General features: G+C 41.2%; 3 protein-coding genes across 15 annotated transcripts; 2 read left to right on the top strand and 1 right to left on the bottom strand.

Moving 5' to 3' along the window:
- Positions 1 to 913: 913 nt before the first annotated feature.
- On the top strand, positions 914 to 9,006 carry rab7a (RAB7a, member RAS oncogene family). 4 transcript variants are annotated; one of them, XM_086198613.1, is made up of 6 exons: positions 914 to 1,273; positions 2,837 to 2,896; positions 5,805 to 5,931; positions 7,094 to 7,312; positions 7,397 to 7,525; positions 7,599 to 9,006. In XM_086198613.1, the coding sequence occupies exons 2-6, from the start codon at positions 2,844 to 2,846 to the stop codon at positions 7,692 to 7,694; spliced, it is 624 nt and encodes a 207-aa protein (XP_086054739.1). In that variant the 5' UTR covers positions 914 to 1,273; positions 2,837 to 2,843; the 3' UTR covers positions 7,695 to 9,006. The 4 variants fall into 4 exon arrangements, with proteins under 4 accessions (XP_086054739.1, XP_086054738.1, XP_086054737.1 ...); XM_086198612.1 differs by having other exon boundaries at positions 914 to 1,305; positions 2,834 to 2,896; XM_086198611.1 differs by having other exon boundaries at positions 916 to 1,273; positions 2,834 to 2,896; positions 7,599 to 9,005.
- Positions 9,007 to 9,049: 43 nt separating this feature from the next.
- Positions 9,050 to 11,893, bottom strand: hmces (5-hydroxymethylcytosine binding, ES cell specific). The gene is made up of 7 exons (XM_086198610.1): positions 11,770 to 11,893; positions 11,413 to 11,630; positions 10,636 to 10,779; positions 10,344 to 10,553; positions 9,880 to 10,034; positions 9,615 to 9,807; positions 9,050 to 9,541 (listed from the first exon to the last, which is right to left on the bottom strand). The coding sequence occupies exons 2-7, from the start codon at positions 11,599 to 11,601 to the stop codon at positions 9,356 to 9,358; spliced, it is 1,077 nt and encodes a 358-aa protein (XP_086054736.1). The 5' UTR covers positions 11,602 to 11,630; positions 11,770 to 11,893; the 3' UTR covers positions 9,050 to 9,355.
- A 41-nt stretch (positions 11,894 to 11,934) lies between these two features.
- On the top strand, positions 11,935 to 17,959 carry LOC147267650 (tubulin monoglycylase TTLL3-like). 10 transcript variants are annotated; one of them, XM_086198617.1, is made up of 11 exons: positions 11,952 to 12,006; positions 12,259 to 12,362; positions 13,582 to 13,667; positions 13,763 to 13,858; positions 14,661 to 14,758; positions 14,836 to 14,983; positions 15,072 to 15,126; positions 15,492 to 15,685; positions 15,792 to 16,234; positions 16,462 to 16,555; positions 16,642 to 17,959. In XM_086198617.1, the coding sequence occupies exons 4-8, from the start codon at positions 13,837 to 13,839 to the stop codon at positions 15,589 to 15,591; spliced, it is 423 nt and encodes a 140-aa protein (XP_086054743.1). In that variant the 5' UTR covers positions 11,952 to 12,006; positions 12,259 to 12,362; positions 13,582 to 13,667; positions 13,763 to 13,836; the 3' UTR covers positions 15,592 to 15,685; positions 15,792 to 16,234; positions 16,462 to 16,555; positions 16,642 to 17,959. The 10 variants fall into 10 exon arrangements, 8 of the variants coding, with proteins under 8 accessions (XP_086054741.1, XP_086054746.1, XP_086054748.1 ...); XM_086198615.1 differs by having other exon boundaries at positions 11,935 to 12,362; XM_086198620.1 differs by having other exon boundaries at positions 11,935 to 13,667; positions 15,492 to 15,526; positions 15,642 to 15,685.
- Positions 17,960 to 18,020: the final 61 nt, after the last annotated feature.

Raw genomic sequence — 18,020 nt, 5'->3', positions numbered from 1 at the left:
CGACTGCCATCTCGGTATTCTGGTGGTCACGGACTCCCTTATACCCTTGGCTTCAAACTTGGCACTGCACTCTGTCACGGCAACACAGACATACATACAGAATTTTTCTGATTGTTATGGATAGATTTCAACTTTGTTGGTGCATAATCACAGAGACACTATGGTGAGGACAACCTGGAGCATTTTGGTCAGTCCAGAGTGAATCAAACTGGGTACAATGGCCTTCAAATTATTCTACTTGTAGACAAAGCCACTGGCTGATGACTGTTTATTTCAAGATTATTGGAATTGTAGGGGCCATTGGTAGTGTTGTTTCACAAAAACCTCTCTGACAAATGTTTGAGCCTCTGACTGACTCACTGAGTTTGCTTTGATCTTGATGCTGTCCAGGCAGTCTGATACAGCAATCATCCAGTCACAATGCTTTATCATTTAGCGTCTTCCAGTTATTGAGTGGTTCAGTGAATGACTGAGGGAGTGGCCTCAAGTTGTGACTCTCTGGCTTAGCTTCTGCTTCTGGAGCCTTGACAAATACACCGTAAATATCAGTTCAAGGGAGCATCTCTTTCCAGCAACTTTGATGTAGAAATAGATCAAAATTGTGTTATTCCTAAAGCTGACACCTTTTTTTTTTTTTTTTTTTTTAACAAGCATTCATTATGCGTCCTGTCATTTTAGCTTTTGAATTCAGAGTGGTTACAATCACAAGGACCAGTGTTAGTTTAGCGAAGCAACAATTAGTAGAACTTGTGACCTGTGTGTTGGCATAAAATAAACACATTATAAAAAAAATATCGCCATTAAACATTTGAAATGCCGTAACCGAGTTTGTGTTTCAGTGTTTGGTGACCTCTCCGGTCCTTTGGAGCAAGCAGCAAGGCGTAGCCAGCGCGTGACGTCGACATCACTGACAGAGCTTGTTTTGGAGGAAGTGGACGGCTAAGATTGCTAGCTGGTAGCACATTAGCTTGGCAGGAAAAGCAAGCGTCAACGACACAGGACGAATCGGACCATTGTGCCGACCAAATCCCCTCTGTTACACTAAGGGAAATATACATCGTTACTGACAGTGTTAAATCTGATTAGTAAATTTAGATGCGGGACTAGCTTTCACAGATTATTTTACTGTCGACGCTCTAAACGGGTTGTTTTGCTACGGTAGACGTTTAAAGGAACTGTTAGCTTCGCTAGCCTGCACGTTAGCTAACGCTCACAACCGAGTCCAAGGAAAAGTCCACTTTTGCCAGTTTTTTACTGCAGGATCGTCGGCCAGGTTGGTTTGTGGAGACTTAAATTGTTCGATACGCAAGTGTTATATGTTAACAATTTTACTAATGTCAACAAGGTTTCACGTTTGCAAATATTTCTTAATTGGCTAGCAAAACTTAGCTAAAATCAATGATGGTAATCCAAAGACGCCTTTCAGTCAACTGACTTGGATAGATTTCAGTTCCATTTTTTTTCCTTGATGATTTGAATATTTTTTACTGATCCGCCTTCCCGATTAGCAAGCTTTTTGATCAAAAAAATGTAATGTTAATTCTGTATGCTAACCTATTTCACAAGTGTATGAGATGTTTTTATGGTTCTTCGTTAAAAATATTGAGACAGGCCACTCTGTATTGTTTGTAATGTGTAAGTATTGACCAAATAGACATTTTTATGAATTTGATCTGTAAATGTGTTAATCCAGCTACAATATTTGCTGTGCTAATCATGCTTGCCTAGTCATGGTTCCGTTAGTCCTGTGTTTTATAACCATGTGATCAGTCCCTGACACAGTGTCATGGGGTGCAGATTAAGAGCGCCGCACCGATAGCGCTTTGCCACTCTTTAAATGCTTCTATTGACTCTAACTGTGGGTCTCAAATCATAGAACTAGTTAATGGACATGCGGATGGAAACTATTGACTGTTTTTTATTTTGTTTTGTTTTTTGTTTTTGTTTTACTTTGTTTTCTATTAAGGGCAACCTTGATGTGATGGATGATTTAACTCTCCAGTAAGAGTTTGGACTTTGGTCAGTACAGCCATAAGAGTGGTTTATTGTTACAAAGCACAGCACACTGGTCAAAGTAAGAAAATGTACTTTGAATTTATTACAAAAGCAACTTGTGCATTTCAAAGATTCTGTCATTATCATTTTTTTTTAAATCAAATTGAAAACCGTTGTAGCGGTTTGCGCCATTTTTAACCTTGTTTTCCCCTAATATTGTCTTTTCAACTGTGTTTGAATGTAGGAAATTATAACATTGCAAAAGCTGTTGCGGTATTAGGGCAAATATGGGTGACCCTGAGGAAGTCATCATGCAAAGTGTACAGTGAAGGGATGGAAGGTTTAAACACTATTCACCGTTGTGTCCATTTTGCTCTGCTCTTTGTGGGTTTTGTTAAAATTTGTTTTCAGCTTATTTTCACAAGCTCTGTTGATTTGAAATCCAACATTGTAGTATTGTTCCTCTAAATAAATAGATAATATTCAACATCCTTAAAATCGCAAAATCAGGGCTTGACAACATTCCAGAAAAAAACAACCAGCTGTGGTGACAAAAATAGAAACGGCACAAAGTGAGTAATAAATAGTTTGGCCTCATGAATTGTATTTAGAGCCTCATATGGTACAGCGCAGTCCTATTGTTGTATGTGTCTTTTGTGAGGAGACTCTGACTTGGTTTCAGTCACTGAACTTTTGCATTTCTTTCGAGAGCATTTTGAGAAGCGCACAGACCATGAACAGGTTCATCTCTTGGACATAGCCGTATTCAATTTGTTTGGTTCATTCTGACTTTGATGGGATTTTGATAGAAGTTTGGTTGTTTATTTTGTCTTCCCAGCAGTGGCACAATGACATCGAGGAAGAAAGTACTACTGAAAGTCATCATCCTCGGAGACTCGGGGTGAGTGATGTGGAGCCTACAGCTTGAAGCTTACAATGTTTATTTATATTTATTTGATGTATTTGATATTTTGAATAGCAAGCTGTTCCCTACTATTCAGATCCAGCTTGTCACCATGTGATGAGAGGGAAAAAAAGGTTCAATATAATGCAACTCATCGGTATCTTTGAAACAACAAAGCACCATAGTACTATAGGAGAAATCTTTTATTAGGTGTAAGAAGAAATCCCAATATTTTAACTTATGCTGCATTCAAGACAACTCTGAAGAGTTTGGAAAATGGACTTCACAGTGATTACACAGAAATTACTGGTTGGAAACTGGTATCTTTTTGGAGCTCTGAATCCATAGACTCGATGCTTCTTAAAATATCGTAGATGGCAGCCTTAAGAACGGAACTATTATAAACACATTTTTTGATTTACTTCATGTGATGTCTGTACTTTATGTACCACTGTACCATTGCAATATTTGTAATTTACTCTTCTCTGTTCTGACTTTTGAGTTACGTCCAGCGCAGCTTAAATCCAGTAACTAGAGAGACAGAAACTCACTGTGAGATTAGTGTTTCTGTATTTTCATTTCATTTTATTTATCATTAAATAGAAACCTATTCCAGACATTCTCTTTATGAACAGACTGTGCTGCTACAGACATTTTGAGAAAATAAAGAGGAGAGACGGGAGAGGATGGGGGAAGATGTGGGAGCAGTGACGAGCATCTGTCTGCGAGGGAGAGATGTGGGGGAAGGAAACAGAGCAAAGTTAATATTTGTTGATGACATAAATGAAATGTTTGTGTATTGTATTGTATCCACACACTTATGTTGTGTATCAGTTTATCCACTGTTCCCCTCCAATATGGAAGTGAGTCAGATTATCTGAATTGATGTGTCTGTCTTTCACGTTGAGTCAATTTTTATTTACATAGCGCCAAATCACAACAAAAGGTATCTCATGACACTAGAAATAGAGTAGGTCTAGAGCCACATTCTTTAAATTAATTTAGTTTGAAAAGACCCAACAATCCCCCAAGGGCAAGTACATCTGTGACAGCTGCTGCAAAAAATTTCTTCTAATAAGGGAGAAACATTGATCAGACCCAGGCTCTATGGTGGGTGCCATCTACCTTGACTGGATGTGGTGAAACAGAGGGATTAAGACAGGGAGACGGATAAGGATGTAGAGGGACAGAGATAGAGGTGTTCAAAGCAGAGGGAGAGGGAGACGGAGGTAGTGACAGCCTCTGCAGGTCTCGGATTGTCTTTTAGCAGCTGCATCAGTCTGGAATCTGTGAGTTGTGGAAGCATAAAGACTCCAGGAGGAGGTCAAGTTAGTAACATGCATATATGGGATATGACTATGTACAGAAGTAGAGAGAAGCTCAGTGCATCATGGCAAATCCCCCGGCAGCATAACGAGGGGCTAGTCCAGGGGTCAGCAACCTTAAACACCCAAAGAGCCGTTTGGACCTGATTACCATAGAAAAGAAAAGATCGTGAGCCACAAATGGCTCAACATGAAGAAGAATGAAGACAACACTGCATATATTGTGTTTTAACCGTTATGAAATCAATGAACTGCTGCAGAGAAAACCAAACTTTATTTCTACATGCAACAAAACCATTTCTTCAGGAACTTTTCTTTTCTTGGATTTATCCATGGTTGGGCTACCAGGGATTGAAAAGTTAAATAAAGAGCGTGCCGACGGTTGTCGCACATTTGCGATTGGAGGGAATATTTTGTGCGATAAGAAATTGAACACATTTTATTTTGATGCTACAAGATCACCATAATCTTCAAATTTAGAATTACATTAAAAAACTGACAAAATAAAGTAAATTTAAACCAAACACTCATTATTTACTTTCCAAAGCCACAGGGAGCCGCAGCAGAGGGACGAAAGAGCCACACGTGGCTCTGGAGCTGCAGGTTGCCCACCCCTGGGCTAGTCTGAGCCAGCTGTAATTTATAGGTTTATCAACAAGAAAATTTGGAGCACAGAGTGAGTGTCTGTGTCCCAGACTGAGACTGCAGGATGGGTCCATGGCAGAGGAACCTGACAGGGACCGACTCCCATTCTGCTTTTGGAGACTCTAGGACCAACAAGTAACACTGCATCCTAGGAGCATAGGGTTCTAGCTGGCTAATAGGGTACCATGTAGTCTGTCAGTTTGAAGGTGGCTGACCATTGAGGGCCCTACACGTTAGAAAAAGAATTTTAAATTCTCTTTTGGATTTGACAGGGAGTCAATGCAGAGAAGCCAGAACAGGAGAAACGTCATCTCATCAACTAGTTCTTGTTGATATACAGGAGCAGCATTTTGGACCAGCTGGAGTCTGGAGAGATGTAGATGAGAGAAGGCAGTCTTAGACTAAAGTTTTATGTACAAGGTCAGGATAAATCCCCATCAAAGATAACTCCCAGATTCCTTACAGTAATGGCGGTCAGTGTAGTAGTTGTTTTTGGCCCCTCACAGCTAGCTGCGGAAAATTGCACGTCATCCAGGTTGTTATGTCCTCAGGACGTGCCTGAAGCTACGTTACGATAGGTGTGGATGCATATCGTCATAAGAACGAAAGGTATGGAATTTCCTTTTAATGTGACTTAAGGAAAGCAGACATAAGTTGGTGAAAAGAGCTCAGACCCTCGTCGGACACTGGCTGGATTGCTCTAATAAGTTGCACTCAAGCCACTTCTTGCTGTTCCATAATGTCAATTAAACCTGGGACAGCTTGATTAATTAGTGAATCCTAGTACACCTGTGCATTAGAGTATTGCGACGCAAAGATTTATTAGGGTCAAACACGCGTGCTTTTCCAATCAAATCATGTCGGTGACTTTTTGGGTCTTGCTGGTGTTTGCTCTTCATATGTTCTGCTTGTGTTGTGATTGTTACCTTGTCCAGAGTTGGGAAGACCTCACTGATGAACCAGTATGTCAATAAGAAGTTCAGTAACCAGTACAAAGCCACGATAGGCGCGGATTTCCTGACGAAAGAAGTCATGGTGGATGACAGACTCGTTACAATGCAGGTATGAGGAATGGAACGCACAAAAATTCCATATGGACATGTTTTGCTCTGAAATTTTATTTTCATTTTTATTAGTATCATTACGCATGCATTTTAAAACAAAAGATATCAAAAGCATTGGTTGTATGGTTGTAGACTCCTAAATATCAAACCGTTGGATGAACAAAAGAAGGAATTTGACTGAATTGCTTTGGGCTCTTCTTGACGAAACGACTCACTGATTAATCATGAAAATAATAAGTAAATTAAAGTTTTTACAGGCTTATTCTTACTCGCTACAACATGAAGGTCTAGGTGAAGCTGAAGCTGTAAATATGCATGTGTCTTGATTTTTAAGATTTAAAATAATTTCATAATGATTTAAACATATCACCAGATCCTCTAAAATGGATTATGACTAGTTTAAACCCTATATAAGAGAGCAAACCCTGGTCCTGGGTGTCACCACAAATACTCAGCATGCACAATAAATCACAAGGTTCCAAGGGCTTTTATGAAACAAATTAAGGTGAATATGGTCAACCAGCACGGTGGAGTATGTCAAAGTTTCAAAATATCCTTTCCTGTTGCAAATTATTGGCCCTCTGACTAGTTTGTAATATTGTCAGCCCAGGACTCTCTTGGTTTGGGGTAGATTCAGCTGTGTATGTCGGAGTTAAAAACCACTTCCTGCTCTGTAGCGAAACATTCAAATTTGCTGACTGTCCATGGCCACAAAGTCTGAAGAAAACTCAAAACTGCAATAGTTTTACATCAGTATTAGCTTTTCTGTACACTCGCCAGATTTGAGGTGGATGGGATAAGCCTTCTTAGAACCCTGTAATCAGTAAAACAGTTTTCAAAAAAAGAATCAAAATGTCAGACTTGGGCTCATCTTGAGGTGTTACATATTTCTGTAACATACAGGCTATTGATTGTTAAAAATGCATGTGTGACATGTTTTTTTTTGGGGGGGGGGGGGTGTTAACAAAGTTTGGGTCCTCCATAAGTGATTCATTGTTCAACTTAATGTTCGGGCCCTAACTGTCACATAAAAACTGTAAACACAGTGTGAAACTGCACATTTGTGAGGAAGTGTAATTGATACAAATAATGTTACTTTGTCTTCATGAAGATGAATCACAATACAAACTCACAAACACACTTCTCCGATTCTGTGTCAGATTTGGGACACAGCAGGTCAGGAGAGGTTCCAGTCTTTAGGGGTTGCGTTCTACCGTGGTGCCGACTGCTGTGTCCTGGTGTTTGACGTGACGGCGCCCAACACCTTCAAGACTCTAGACAGCTGGAGGGATGAGTTCTTAATCCAGGCCAGCCCTCGAGACCCGGAGAACTTCCCCTTTGTGGTGCTGGGTAACAAGATCGACCTGGAGAACAGACAGGCGAGTCAAAATTATCAGGTCCATATTGGGGGGGTGTGTGTCATTTTTAGGCCTTGAAGTAAAAGCATCTTCTTTGTGTTCCAGGTAACAACCAAGCGAGCACAGGCTTGGTGTCAGAGCAAGAACAATATCCCATATTTTGAGACCAGTGCCAAGGAAGCAATCAATGTGGAGCAGGCCTTCCAGACCATTGCACGCAATGCTCTTAAACAGGTAAGAGGAGACCAACCAGATGAAACCGGGGCCTAGTCAAGTAACGTAAACTGATGATGCCATTTGCTTTCAGGAGACTGAGGTGGAGTTGTACAACGAGTTCCCTGAGCCCATAAAGCTTGACAGGAACGAGCGAGCCAAGCCTTCAGCAGAGACCTGCAGCTGCTGAGGACTCTGCTGATGCGTGTGGGAGGGGGGTGTCATCGCCCTCGTCGCCCTCGTCACCCTCATCACCCTGTCTTGCCTTGTCTATATATCCTCTATCCCATGGCCCACTGTGTTAAACCCAACATACAAGCAGCATCCCACTCATAAAAAGTACTACTACACACAGACATGCTGCGCTCACCTCCTTATGTAAAGAAACACGTTTTCTATTAAACATGAGTGTCGGAGCCCATAGAGTACCTTAAGGAAAGATGTTGGCATTTACTTGTTTGATGCTTATTACTTCCCAGTGTCGATCCTCATATTTGTTCATGGCATTGGTGGTTCAGGCTGTTCCGATTTGCTGCTTCCAAACCCCCTTTTGGTTCTCATTTCTTATATCTATGGATACTATCAAAGCATAATCTCTGGACATGATTGTGTTTTTCTTTTTAATCAGTGTAGCAGCAGTGATTGTTTTCCTACCGTGACACCTTGCCACTGCTCCATTCATTTTATTTATTTGTGGCCTAAGTTTGCCCCACTTAAAAACACTTGTTACTCTGGTCTCACTTTACCTCATGTAATCTTTCGGAGGAATTCAGAATGAAGTCCAGTAATACGCTGCCTGCTGATTGTTGGTTACTGACAGAGTTGAGGATCATGTGAAATGACAAGCTCATCATCCAAGTGTACCGGTTGTTTTGCACTTTTCTGCCATTTTCAGACATCTCATTTTGGAGCCACAATAAATGCCGTTGTAGCTCAGGTCAGTGTGAATCCGAAACCGGCTCCACGATGTAAACGCTGTTCCTCGTGTCCTCTTTGCTGTTCCTCTATTGGAGAAATGAAAGGTTGTCCTGTAATCAGTGATCGTGGTACAACTTTAGACAAGAGAATGAACCAAATCAAGACGGCATGTCATTCTAATGAGTCCCAGAAAGAGAAATACCATTCATAACAGTACTATCAGCTAGTACGCTTCTTTTTACTGTCAACAATTGCCAGACTTTGTATATTTGCAAGCCTCTCGATCATTCGCCAGGGAGGGCTAAAGCGGTGTTGTAAATCTCCATATCTGACTGCCAGTTGCTCGTGTTGGCAAACAATTCAAGTGCTTGACTTTTCTTTTTAACCAATCAGATCTTTAACTGTCTGTTATGTTTAAACTTTGAAATGCATTATAGATTACAAGATAGCTTACATACTGTAACTTTGGAAAAAAAAAGTGTGTGGGGGAGGGAGGGGGCATTCATCATTATTATATTCTTAATATGATAAATGCATAGCATCTACATTGTTTCAAAATGTCTTTTTGTTTCAAGTAAGTAATAAGGGTAATAAAAATCTTGAATAAAGCCGTCTGTTTATTTTAGACATTCACCTTGAATATTGAACTAATAAGCAGTGTATACATTTTTTTTTTATTAAATTGTGGTTGGCATATCAGTTTTAACTGCACCCCAGACTCCTTTTGAGAAGCCTTTTTAAATGTATTTACTCACCCATTTATCAAAAGTTTATTTGGACTTAAACATTTGAATATGTCACGAACTAAGATTAGTGCAAAGACATGAAATATACACTGTATAAAGATCACATTTAACCTGACTTTTAATCAATCTGAACATATAAACATCAGAGTGATATGAAACAGTGCAGTTTTTAGCCCCAGTTCACTGTTTAGTTGGTTCTTGGTTTCTTGGACCCCTGAAGCCACTGCTGAAGGGGCCCAGCAGACTTTTGCCGAGACTCTTTCTTCTTTCCTGCCTCCTCTGGACTGTAAAGAGTGTCTGTCTTCTTCCTCTTTACAGGGGCAGAAGTCAGCCAGCTCGTCATCATCTTGCTGCTTCCGGTGGGCGTGGGCTCCTGGGGGATTAAGATTAATCATTTTACTATACAGTTGCAAATTGTAAAACCAAGAATTAAGTATATTCTATACCTTTTTGCTGTTGAGATCCACTGGCTGAAGGCATTTAGGAGAGTTGTTGCGGGAGTTATTGACTAGCGATGAAACAGGATGAAATGTCAAAATATTTTTGGACTGGATCAGTTTCAAAGCATCTCGACATTTCACTTCCCCATAATCAAGCCATCTTCTCACTTCTTCCTCTCCATCCAAGATGGCTGGCATCCTAAAAGACATTCACTGTGTCAACAACATTGACTTCTACAGATAATATATTCTTCCCAGTGGACAGAGTTACCTGTCATGGATGCTTTGCAGGTTTGGGGAAGCATTCACTGTGATTACACTGTAGGTGTAGAGGGGTTCTCCACCAGATGGAGGGGTCCAGCAGTCGAAGAGTCCTGCTATAGTAAGCAACTTCCACCCGGTCCACTCACCAGGTGCTTCTCCATCCTGACCAACACAGCAAACAGCACACACTCAAAACATGAAATTTAAATCAGGATCTGCAGAGTTAATGACATTCATGTGACAGACTGTTGGTTTATGACATGGAATCCTCAGGCTGGCATCAACATCAAAACTAAAGCGTGTGTGTGTGTTTGCAACACCTGGAGGACACATGCATATTGTTGCCTTGGCTGCCTTCTACACAGGAAATTTCCAGTCGTGGTAATTTCCGCTAAAGTTCTCTCCCCATTTGTTTCAGATCAAAGCAAATGCCCATGATGCTGACATTACTATAGAAAACTCACGACTTACCTCAGTCAAGTCTGGGGAAGCCCCCTCTGAAGGGCACTCATTATTGGCAGCTGTGGTCAGGAGGTCATCGTGATCCTCTCTTTTCCTCTTACTGGATCCTTGAGTCTGGGGGAAGTAGATGAAGAAGGGCTGCTTGTCTTTCCCCTGCCTCCTCCACTCGTAGAAGCCATCAGCTAAGATAACACAGCGCTGTCCTTTTATCAGAGGGTCCTTGGGAAGAAGCAAAGTAATCTGAGTTGTTCATGTGTGTTTAGAACCACAGCAAACGAGTATACTGAAGAAATGTATGCACCTTGTATGTTTTTTTCTCCAGTATGCTCTCACTGCGGCAGTTGTTGGTGCTGTAATGCATCTTACTCGGGCTGTTCTCCTTGAACCAGGAAGGTACCAGACCCCAACGCATGGTAGCCAACACACGATCCTCCTCAGGAGCGGTCTGGAGATGTTGTACATGCCAAAATAAACACGTGATACACAGTATAATGCTATGGACAACAATAGCCTGAAAATATATTCTCATCATTTAAGCATGTTCTATTTCATGTTTTTAAGACTGTTGGTTCAAATCTGTAAATCTTGTAGTCTTCAATTTCTTCTCTCTTTCATTATCTAAAATGTTCCTACACATTTTCAGCAATAAATTTCCATGACTTTCATTTTGGTCAGGAAAATTTTCATGTCCACACACTTTGTAAAACATTTGTCCACAGGGAAAAAAGAAGATAAAACCCTGTCCAGCGATATTCATCTTAAATTGATCACAAGGTATATGACTTGGCTTAACTTAAAACAGCTAAAAAAAATCTCCCTTTGTAGTTAATTCTTTTTTTTTTTAATTCTTAAATTGCATAAGTTCTCCCCGATTTTCAGAACCATGTGGGGCCGATAACTAAAAAAAAAAAGTATCACGATGCTTTTATCGTCAAAGCTTTCACAGTATACACAGCTACACTACAGTCATTAGTTAGGTGGATGTCAAGTGTTACAGGATGAGTATTTCACACAATAAACAGTATATCCTTCGCCTGAGACAGTATAGATAAATAACTCAAGGAAGGAAATATGTCACCTTATCAAAATGTCTCTTGGACAGCAGAACGGGGCTCATGGACTGAGGGCTCTTGTTGTAAGAGGGTCGGTATTTGTCGGCATCGCCATCCCTCCAACCCGGCTGTCTCCGTTGCCCTGCTCGGCTTCTGTAGCTGCAGGCTTTGCTCACCTCGTCCGGGGCGAGAGTACAAGCAGTCCTTCCACACATTTTCGGAAAAACTTTCAATTCTCCGCCACCTAAGGACGCGTCAACATTAAAGTGTGAATTTGGTTAAGTGACGTTCGCGTTATTTAACAGGCTGTAGTTACCTCGTGAAGGGGGAAAAAAAACATTCATTTTTATTGGCTGTAAAACAACCAATAAAAATCGCCTTACCTTTTTTAAAGGGTCTTTCCTCAAAAACGGCTGTGAAAGTAACCCTTTTTTTTAATCCTTGTTATCTGTGTGGGTATGCGGGGATATGCCCGGACATAGCCTTAACGCATGCGCCTGTGACGTAATGACTGTGACGTAATGACGTAGCATTTTGAGCGGAGCCAAGATGGCGGCTTATTCAGAAGAAGCCGAATCCACTAACTGTTAAAACAATCAAATATCATCCAGTGTACAGCGGTGTGAACTTGCTTCTATTAAATAAACAATAACACAATTCACATTTTTACAATAGAGTATTAAAATAGTATTTTTTATTATAGAGTATTTAAAACGGTAAAAGAGTAGTCACTTAATGCGTGTGACAATAAAATATAGGGTAACTAGGATAAATACCAAAAATAAGGATTCGAAAATTTCCAACACATTTCGGAAAGGATAACCTTGTGCAATGTAATTTGATGATAAAGTATCATGATGTTATTATTACAGCTGTTAAGAAAAGTACTCCTGGATGCTTGGATTTGGACCACTCCCTGTGTCACCCAGGCAATAGCAAACGGGTGCTCCTTCCTCCCACCCGAGGATTTCAGCAGGTAGGGGAATCAAACTAAAGCACACTAATGAAATTAAATCTGTTTTGAAATTTGTTAATGTCACTGTCCCTCACTACCAGTGGTTTTTGTTGTTCTGATGTTTTGGGTTTTAGTTTTGTTTGTAATAAGCAGGCCAACGGTTTGTTATGGAGGGTTTCGTTGGCATGGATTGAAACCTGTGGTGACTTTGGGAAAAGAAGGTGGAAGGTAGAAGTAGTTGAATTTTGGTGCGCATTGTCTTGTTTAGGCAGGTTTGCAGTTCAGGGATGCTCATCAACAAGATAGCTGGAGGAAAGTGTATAACACCTTGCCAGCTAAATGTGGCCGAAGTGTCTCACCTTCTCTTTAACTGCAATTTGACTTACTCTGCACTTGGAGAGACTCACCTATCGGACTGGTAGCCAAGAGCATGTGACCTGCTGTTGCTGATAGAGTTTAAGGACTGCGATCATTGAAATCACCTTTAAGATCAAACTGTGAACTCGTAGTGCTGCCCTGGACTAAACCATGAACATGAAGCACAGGTCTACAGATGGATTCTGCCCACCACAAACATCAGTGAATGGAAACCATCTTTATCTGATCATTCATAGGATCTGACACTTGATACTAAGACAAACACTGAGCAGTGTTTTCTTCAAATTATTCACATCACACAATCAGAATCATCTATGACTTTAAATTTAAGTGACAAATCTGCAACAGTTCAAATGAAATGAAGAACACTCAAAATGTTTATTTCTCATTCAACTGTCTCTGTTTGTGACCCCTCTAGAGTCCAAAAAATTAATTTCTATCTTTAATAAGGAAAATTTTGGGTCATTCTGTAAGTGATAATGCCGTGGGCACCATTTCTAAATGGAACTGTGAAAGTCCACTTGGACTCGGCCTCTGGATTCACAGAGTCAGCTTATACTGTAGATGTCAAGTGCTGAATTGATCATAAGGTCACACCTGGGACAGGCGGCCAAAAGTTTGAATCCACAGGTCATGTATGAAAGTTTTATGAATTTGCTCTTTTTTTGGCTTCTTGCTCAAGATGCCCAGTTTGGTTACATCATAATGCTTACCCTCTCACGTGTGTTGTTCTGATACATGGGTCTATGCTTTATGCATTTAGGTGCTTATCTTACTGCCAATTTTGTGACTATTTTATGTTATAAAATTCATGCATTTGTACACCAATTTTTGCAAGAAACTCTAAGGAATCCTTTGACAGATGTTAGACATGTGAAAGAGTGGTCTGCAGGAGAAGCTGAAGTCCTCTCTAAGGATCAGAAGATGAAATCAAAAGCCTGCAAACCAGTAGGTGCACCCTGTTTGTAGACAGTCCACTCACGCCATTGATAGAACACATCAACTTTTTGGTTGATACATTTATTTTCCGTCCCTCCAAAAAGACAGGCAAGAAGACAGATGCCCCTCTCCTCTGTGCTGCATTGGGGAGCTGAAACCCACTTGTTAGCATAGCTCAATGACTGCTACTGGATGGATGGGTAAGAATCAAGTCAAAGTCACCAAACACGCATTAGCAAGGGTTGAGCCAGGGGTGGCACGGTGGTGCAATGGTTAGCACTGTTGCTTCACAGCAAGAAGGTTCCGGGTTTGAGTCCTGGCTCAGGCACGGGATCTTTCTGTGTGGAGTCTCCATGTTCTCCCTGTTCCTGCGTGGGTTCTCTCTGGTACTCCAGCTTCCTCCCACAGTCCAAAGACATCAAGAGGGGACGAGGCTGATTGATACTCTAAATTGACTGTAGGTGGGACTGTGGGCCAAACGTTCACATTAAAATAGCGATTGCATTGCCAGAATTACTTTCCCAACCAAAAGGCAGGGTGCAGTGATTTGATGCACAACCTCAATACTGAGGCCAGCAAAATGTCGGCTGATGACTCGAGGAGCGACTGCTGCCACTAATCATGGTTGATTTTTGTGAGGAAGGATGAGGAGGATTAGTTCTGGACAAACCAAGATACTGAACCTTGTCATTTTGATGACTTTTGACTGAGCTATGTTAACCTGTCCATCCACAATTCACTGCGCAAAGTTAACAAGCAGTCAACCAGTCTCTAAGTTAGCTCCCTAATGCAGAGGAGAGGAAGGTATCTATCTTCTTGTGTGGAGTGTATTTTCAAAAATGTTGGTGTGTTCCTTTAACTCTCCCAGCAGTTATTAGCTATTTATTTTCTTTCTATGATTGAGAGTACTCAGTCTGTTATTGCAGCAGTTATATTATAAATGAATGAAGTGTGTAATATTTGATGACATCTATAAAGACAGTATAATTGTCTGTGTGTCAGCTCCACTTCCTGAGGGCAAGCGTTGTGTTGTCAGCCTACCTGCTATTAACCCAGAGAGACTGAGGACAACCAAGCCTGTCGTGGACAGAGCTGTCATGGTCGGTTAAGATGAATGAAGATTTCTGGCACCAGAAAAATCCTCCATCATCACTGTCTCCACTGTCTGTCCTCTCAGATGCATAAGGTGTTCTCTGTCCAAGGCCCTCACCCTTTCATCGGGGCCGCACTGAGAGCCAGAGGCTGGGTTGAGCAGCGGATGCATCACCCCGGCCACCATGCAAGCAGAGCCAAATCCAACGATGCTGGTGACAATGATGAAGATGGTGACCTTGATTGGAGTGTGACTGTTACAGAAATATCTAGTTTTCTATTTATATCCATCCTGTCGTTAACATCACTGCCTCCTCTCAGGCACCTCAGGCCATGTTGAAAAAGTGCACCATCAGATGGGCTGTTTGACCTCACGGTAAACAAACAGTAATGCCTCACTAAAATTTATCACTGTTCAGGAAATGCTTTTCAGTGGCAATTCAAGATCCAGCCCCTCTGTCCCCTCCTCTGATTTCGGTCTCACCTGGTACGGGATGAAGTGGTTAATTTCTACTGGGCAAACTGCAAAGTGCCAATAACACCAAAAGCTTGAAATAGAACAGAAGATAAATACTGTAGTGTTGTGAAAGCTTGTAGCTTCGCCACCAAAGTGCATATCCACTATATGCTCTTTATATCAGACCTGTGTGTTGAGGAACAGGTGGGGTTATGTGTGAACTTGAGGAGCTTGCACTGGTTTGACTGGGTGAACCTTGACAACTTCTTCCCCCACTGCTACAGACGAGGATCTCTGGACGAGAAGCATCCTTTCATTGGTCAGATGTTACTGTACAGCTCTTGCGGTGCATATCTTTTTGTTTTTTTGCATTTTGCATTCTAAGTGGAAACATGACAATATTTGTCTCTATATTTATATGTGGAGGACTACAGGAGGACGGCCTGCACCAGTCTTTTGAAGTACATCGTGGATGCAGGTTGTTCAGGAAGACAGAACAAGTAACATTCAGGGTGTGACTGTTTTTGATGGAACTATGTAGTTTAGCTAAAGGTGCGATTTTCTTTTTTGTTCTCCATTTTCAGATCAGAGGAGGCAGTGCAAAGGACCAGAAAGGCCAGTCATCCTTTCCCAAATGATTTACAGGGCAAGTTTTTGGAGAGTCTAGAGCACACTGACATAGATACAAGCTTGGAGACAACACCGTTGCTTACTGTGGAGATGGAGACTATCCCTAACTCTTTCCCATTCTCATGCCCTATTTCCTCTGTGGTGGATCCCAGATTGAGATCAGCAAACATATGACCTCCAGAATCATCTGTGGCCATCTAAATGACACTGTCAAGGCATTCCAGCAGACAACATGTGGTCAGACATGTGACCTGGCCTTTTTATTCAGTCAGGGCCACAAATCTCAATGAGAGTCTGTGGTAGTCCCCAGGATGAGGAGGGTTGTCATCCACGCATTACAGACTGCAAAAGATCTCATTGACTCACGCAAAAACACAAATCCCCGCTGACATGTTAGGTATGTGTGTTCGGTAACGTTCGTCATCATGTATTTAAAAGCTGCTTTTTCAGTAATGAACGTTGTTAATACTTTTTTGTAAAGTTACTATGGAAACTAATTCACCAGCTTGATACTTCGTTTCATGTTACCTATGCAGTGACCTGTGCCAGTAGATGATTGAAATCAACATCAGTCCCACCATGGCAACCTCTAAAACTTTGACAACTTTGCCCACCTTTGTGCAGCCGTGCAGGAAGACACACTGCGTGATGTGCTGGACCAGAGACGAGACCACACCGCAAACACGGGAGACTTTCAACTCTACAAATCTACAAGCAGGTCAGGAAGAGTTTTTAACCAGGGTCATTTGTGTTTTGTGTGGCCCATATTGTCAAAATTATGATGATGAATGATTTGGTTTTTAGTTTCTAGACTGCAGTAGAAGGGCTGAAGTATGTTGGAGTCAATTTATTTGTGGAGGGCGTCAGGATCAGAGGCTGCTGTCCACTTCCTCCCTTGAGACCCCCTTACCATTCAGCACCAAAGCATCATGGTGCCGTCAAGCAGACTGCAACTGAAAAGTGAAAGTCTCTGCTAAAAATGTTGAGGGGAGCAGATACCACCAGTGCTCTCCCTGTGCCTGCATGGGTTCTCTCTGGGTACCCCGGCTTCCTCCCACAGTCCAAAGACATCAAGAGGGGACGAGGCTGATTGATACTCTAAATTGACCGTGACAGTGAGTGTGAATGGTTGTCTGTCTCTATGTGTTGGCCCTGTGATGGACTGGTGACCTGTCCAGGGGGAACCCTGCCTCTCGCCTGAGAGCCGCTGGGATAGGCTCCAGCCCCGCAACCCTTAACAGGAATAAGCGGAAGAAAATGGATGGATGGATGGAGATAAGACATAACCAAGACTTCTCCAGTGGAAACTTGCACCACAAAGAAGCACCAGAATGTTTGCTTTTGGAGGGGACCTCTCCAGAACAATCCAGGTGGACTGGAACCTTGACCAGCTGGAGTCCTCTACTTAATGAACTAAACTCAAGACCAGAGCTGTCAACAAGCATTCATTTTAGATAGCATGCTTGTGAACAAAGTAAAAGACTCTGACAAATTCTTCAAAATGTTCCTTCAACTTGGATTGTCACCATGCAGTTTTGTTTTTGTTTTTTTGTGTGGCCTAATTCATATTAAAGTTTGAAATAGCAAGCTAGCTGTTGTATCAAAAACTACTGCCACACGATCCATGTCTGTTTTTTGAATACTTTATCCTCATCTGGCCATAAATCATGATTAAGTGTACAAAATATTGCTTTACTCATAAATACACAGGTAGGCTGTCAATGTTTTTTTAAGTTTTTTTATTTTTGGTTGAAAATAATTCATGTTCGATAAGTGTTGGCAGAGTGAATTGGATTATCTTTTTCAGTGTGTTAAAAATGGAGGCAGAAATTGATGAGCTTTGGCTACATAAAACCAGGACCTCCAACATGGCCTAATACCATTAGCAATGTAGTCAGAATTTATGATGCAACAGACTTACAAAAATTGAAAAAGAAAAGAAAAATAGAACTTTTTAAATTCACTGTTGTCTTTTTCATGATTGAAATCCTGTAAAGTGTCGCCTGGAAAAGTGGAAAGGATGAGATTAATTTAAAAATCCAAAGTAGTGTCAAGACACAAAAAAATTTAATATAAAAGTTATTAGAAATGAGTTAAATGAATAAAAACACCCCTGAATGATCAATCATATAGGACCACTCATTTTTGCTCATTTTAGCTCAAAAATAACTACAACCAAGTGG

The sequence above is a fragment of the Aulostomus chinensis genome, chromosome 3 (genome assembly GCF_037954235.1).
Source record: "Aulostomus chinensis isolate RoL2024-O1b breed Wild chromosome 3, RoL_Achi_v1.0, whole genome shotgun sequence".
NCBI classification, from domain to species: Eukaryota; Metazoa; Chordata; class Actinopteri; order Syngnathiformes; family Aulostomidae; genus Aulostomus; species Aulostomus chinensis.
Note: the sequence above shows the minus strand (reverse complement) of the source record. Positions and strands in the feature narration are given on the sequence as shown.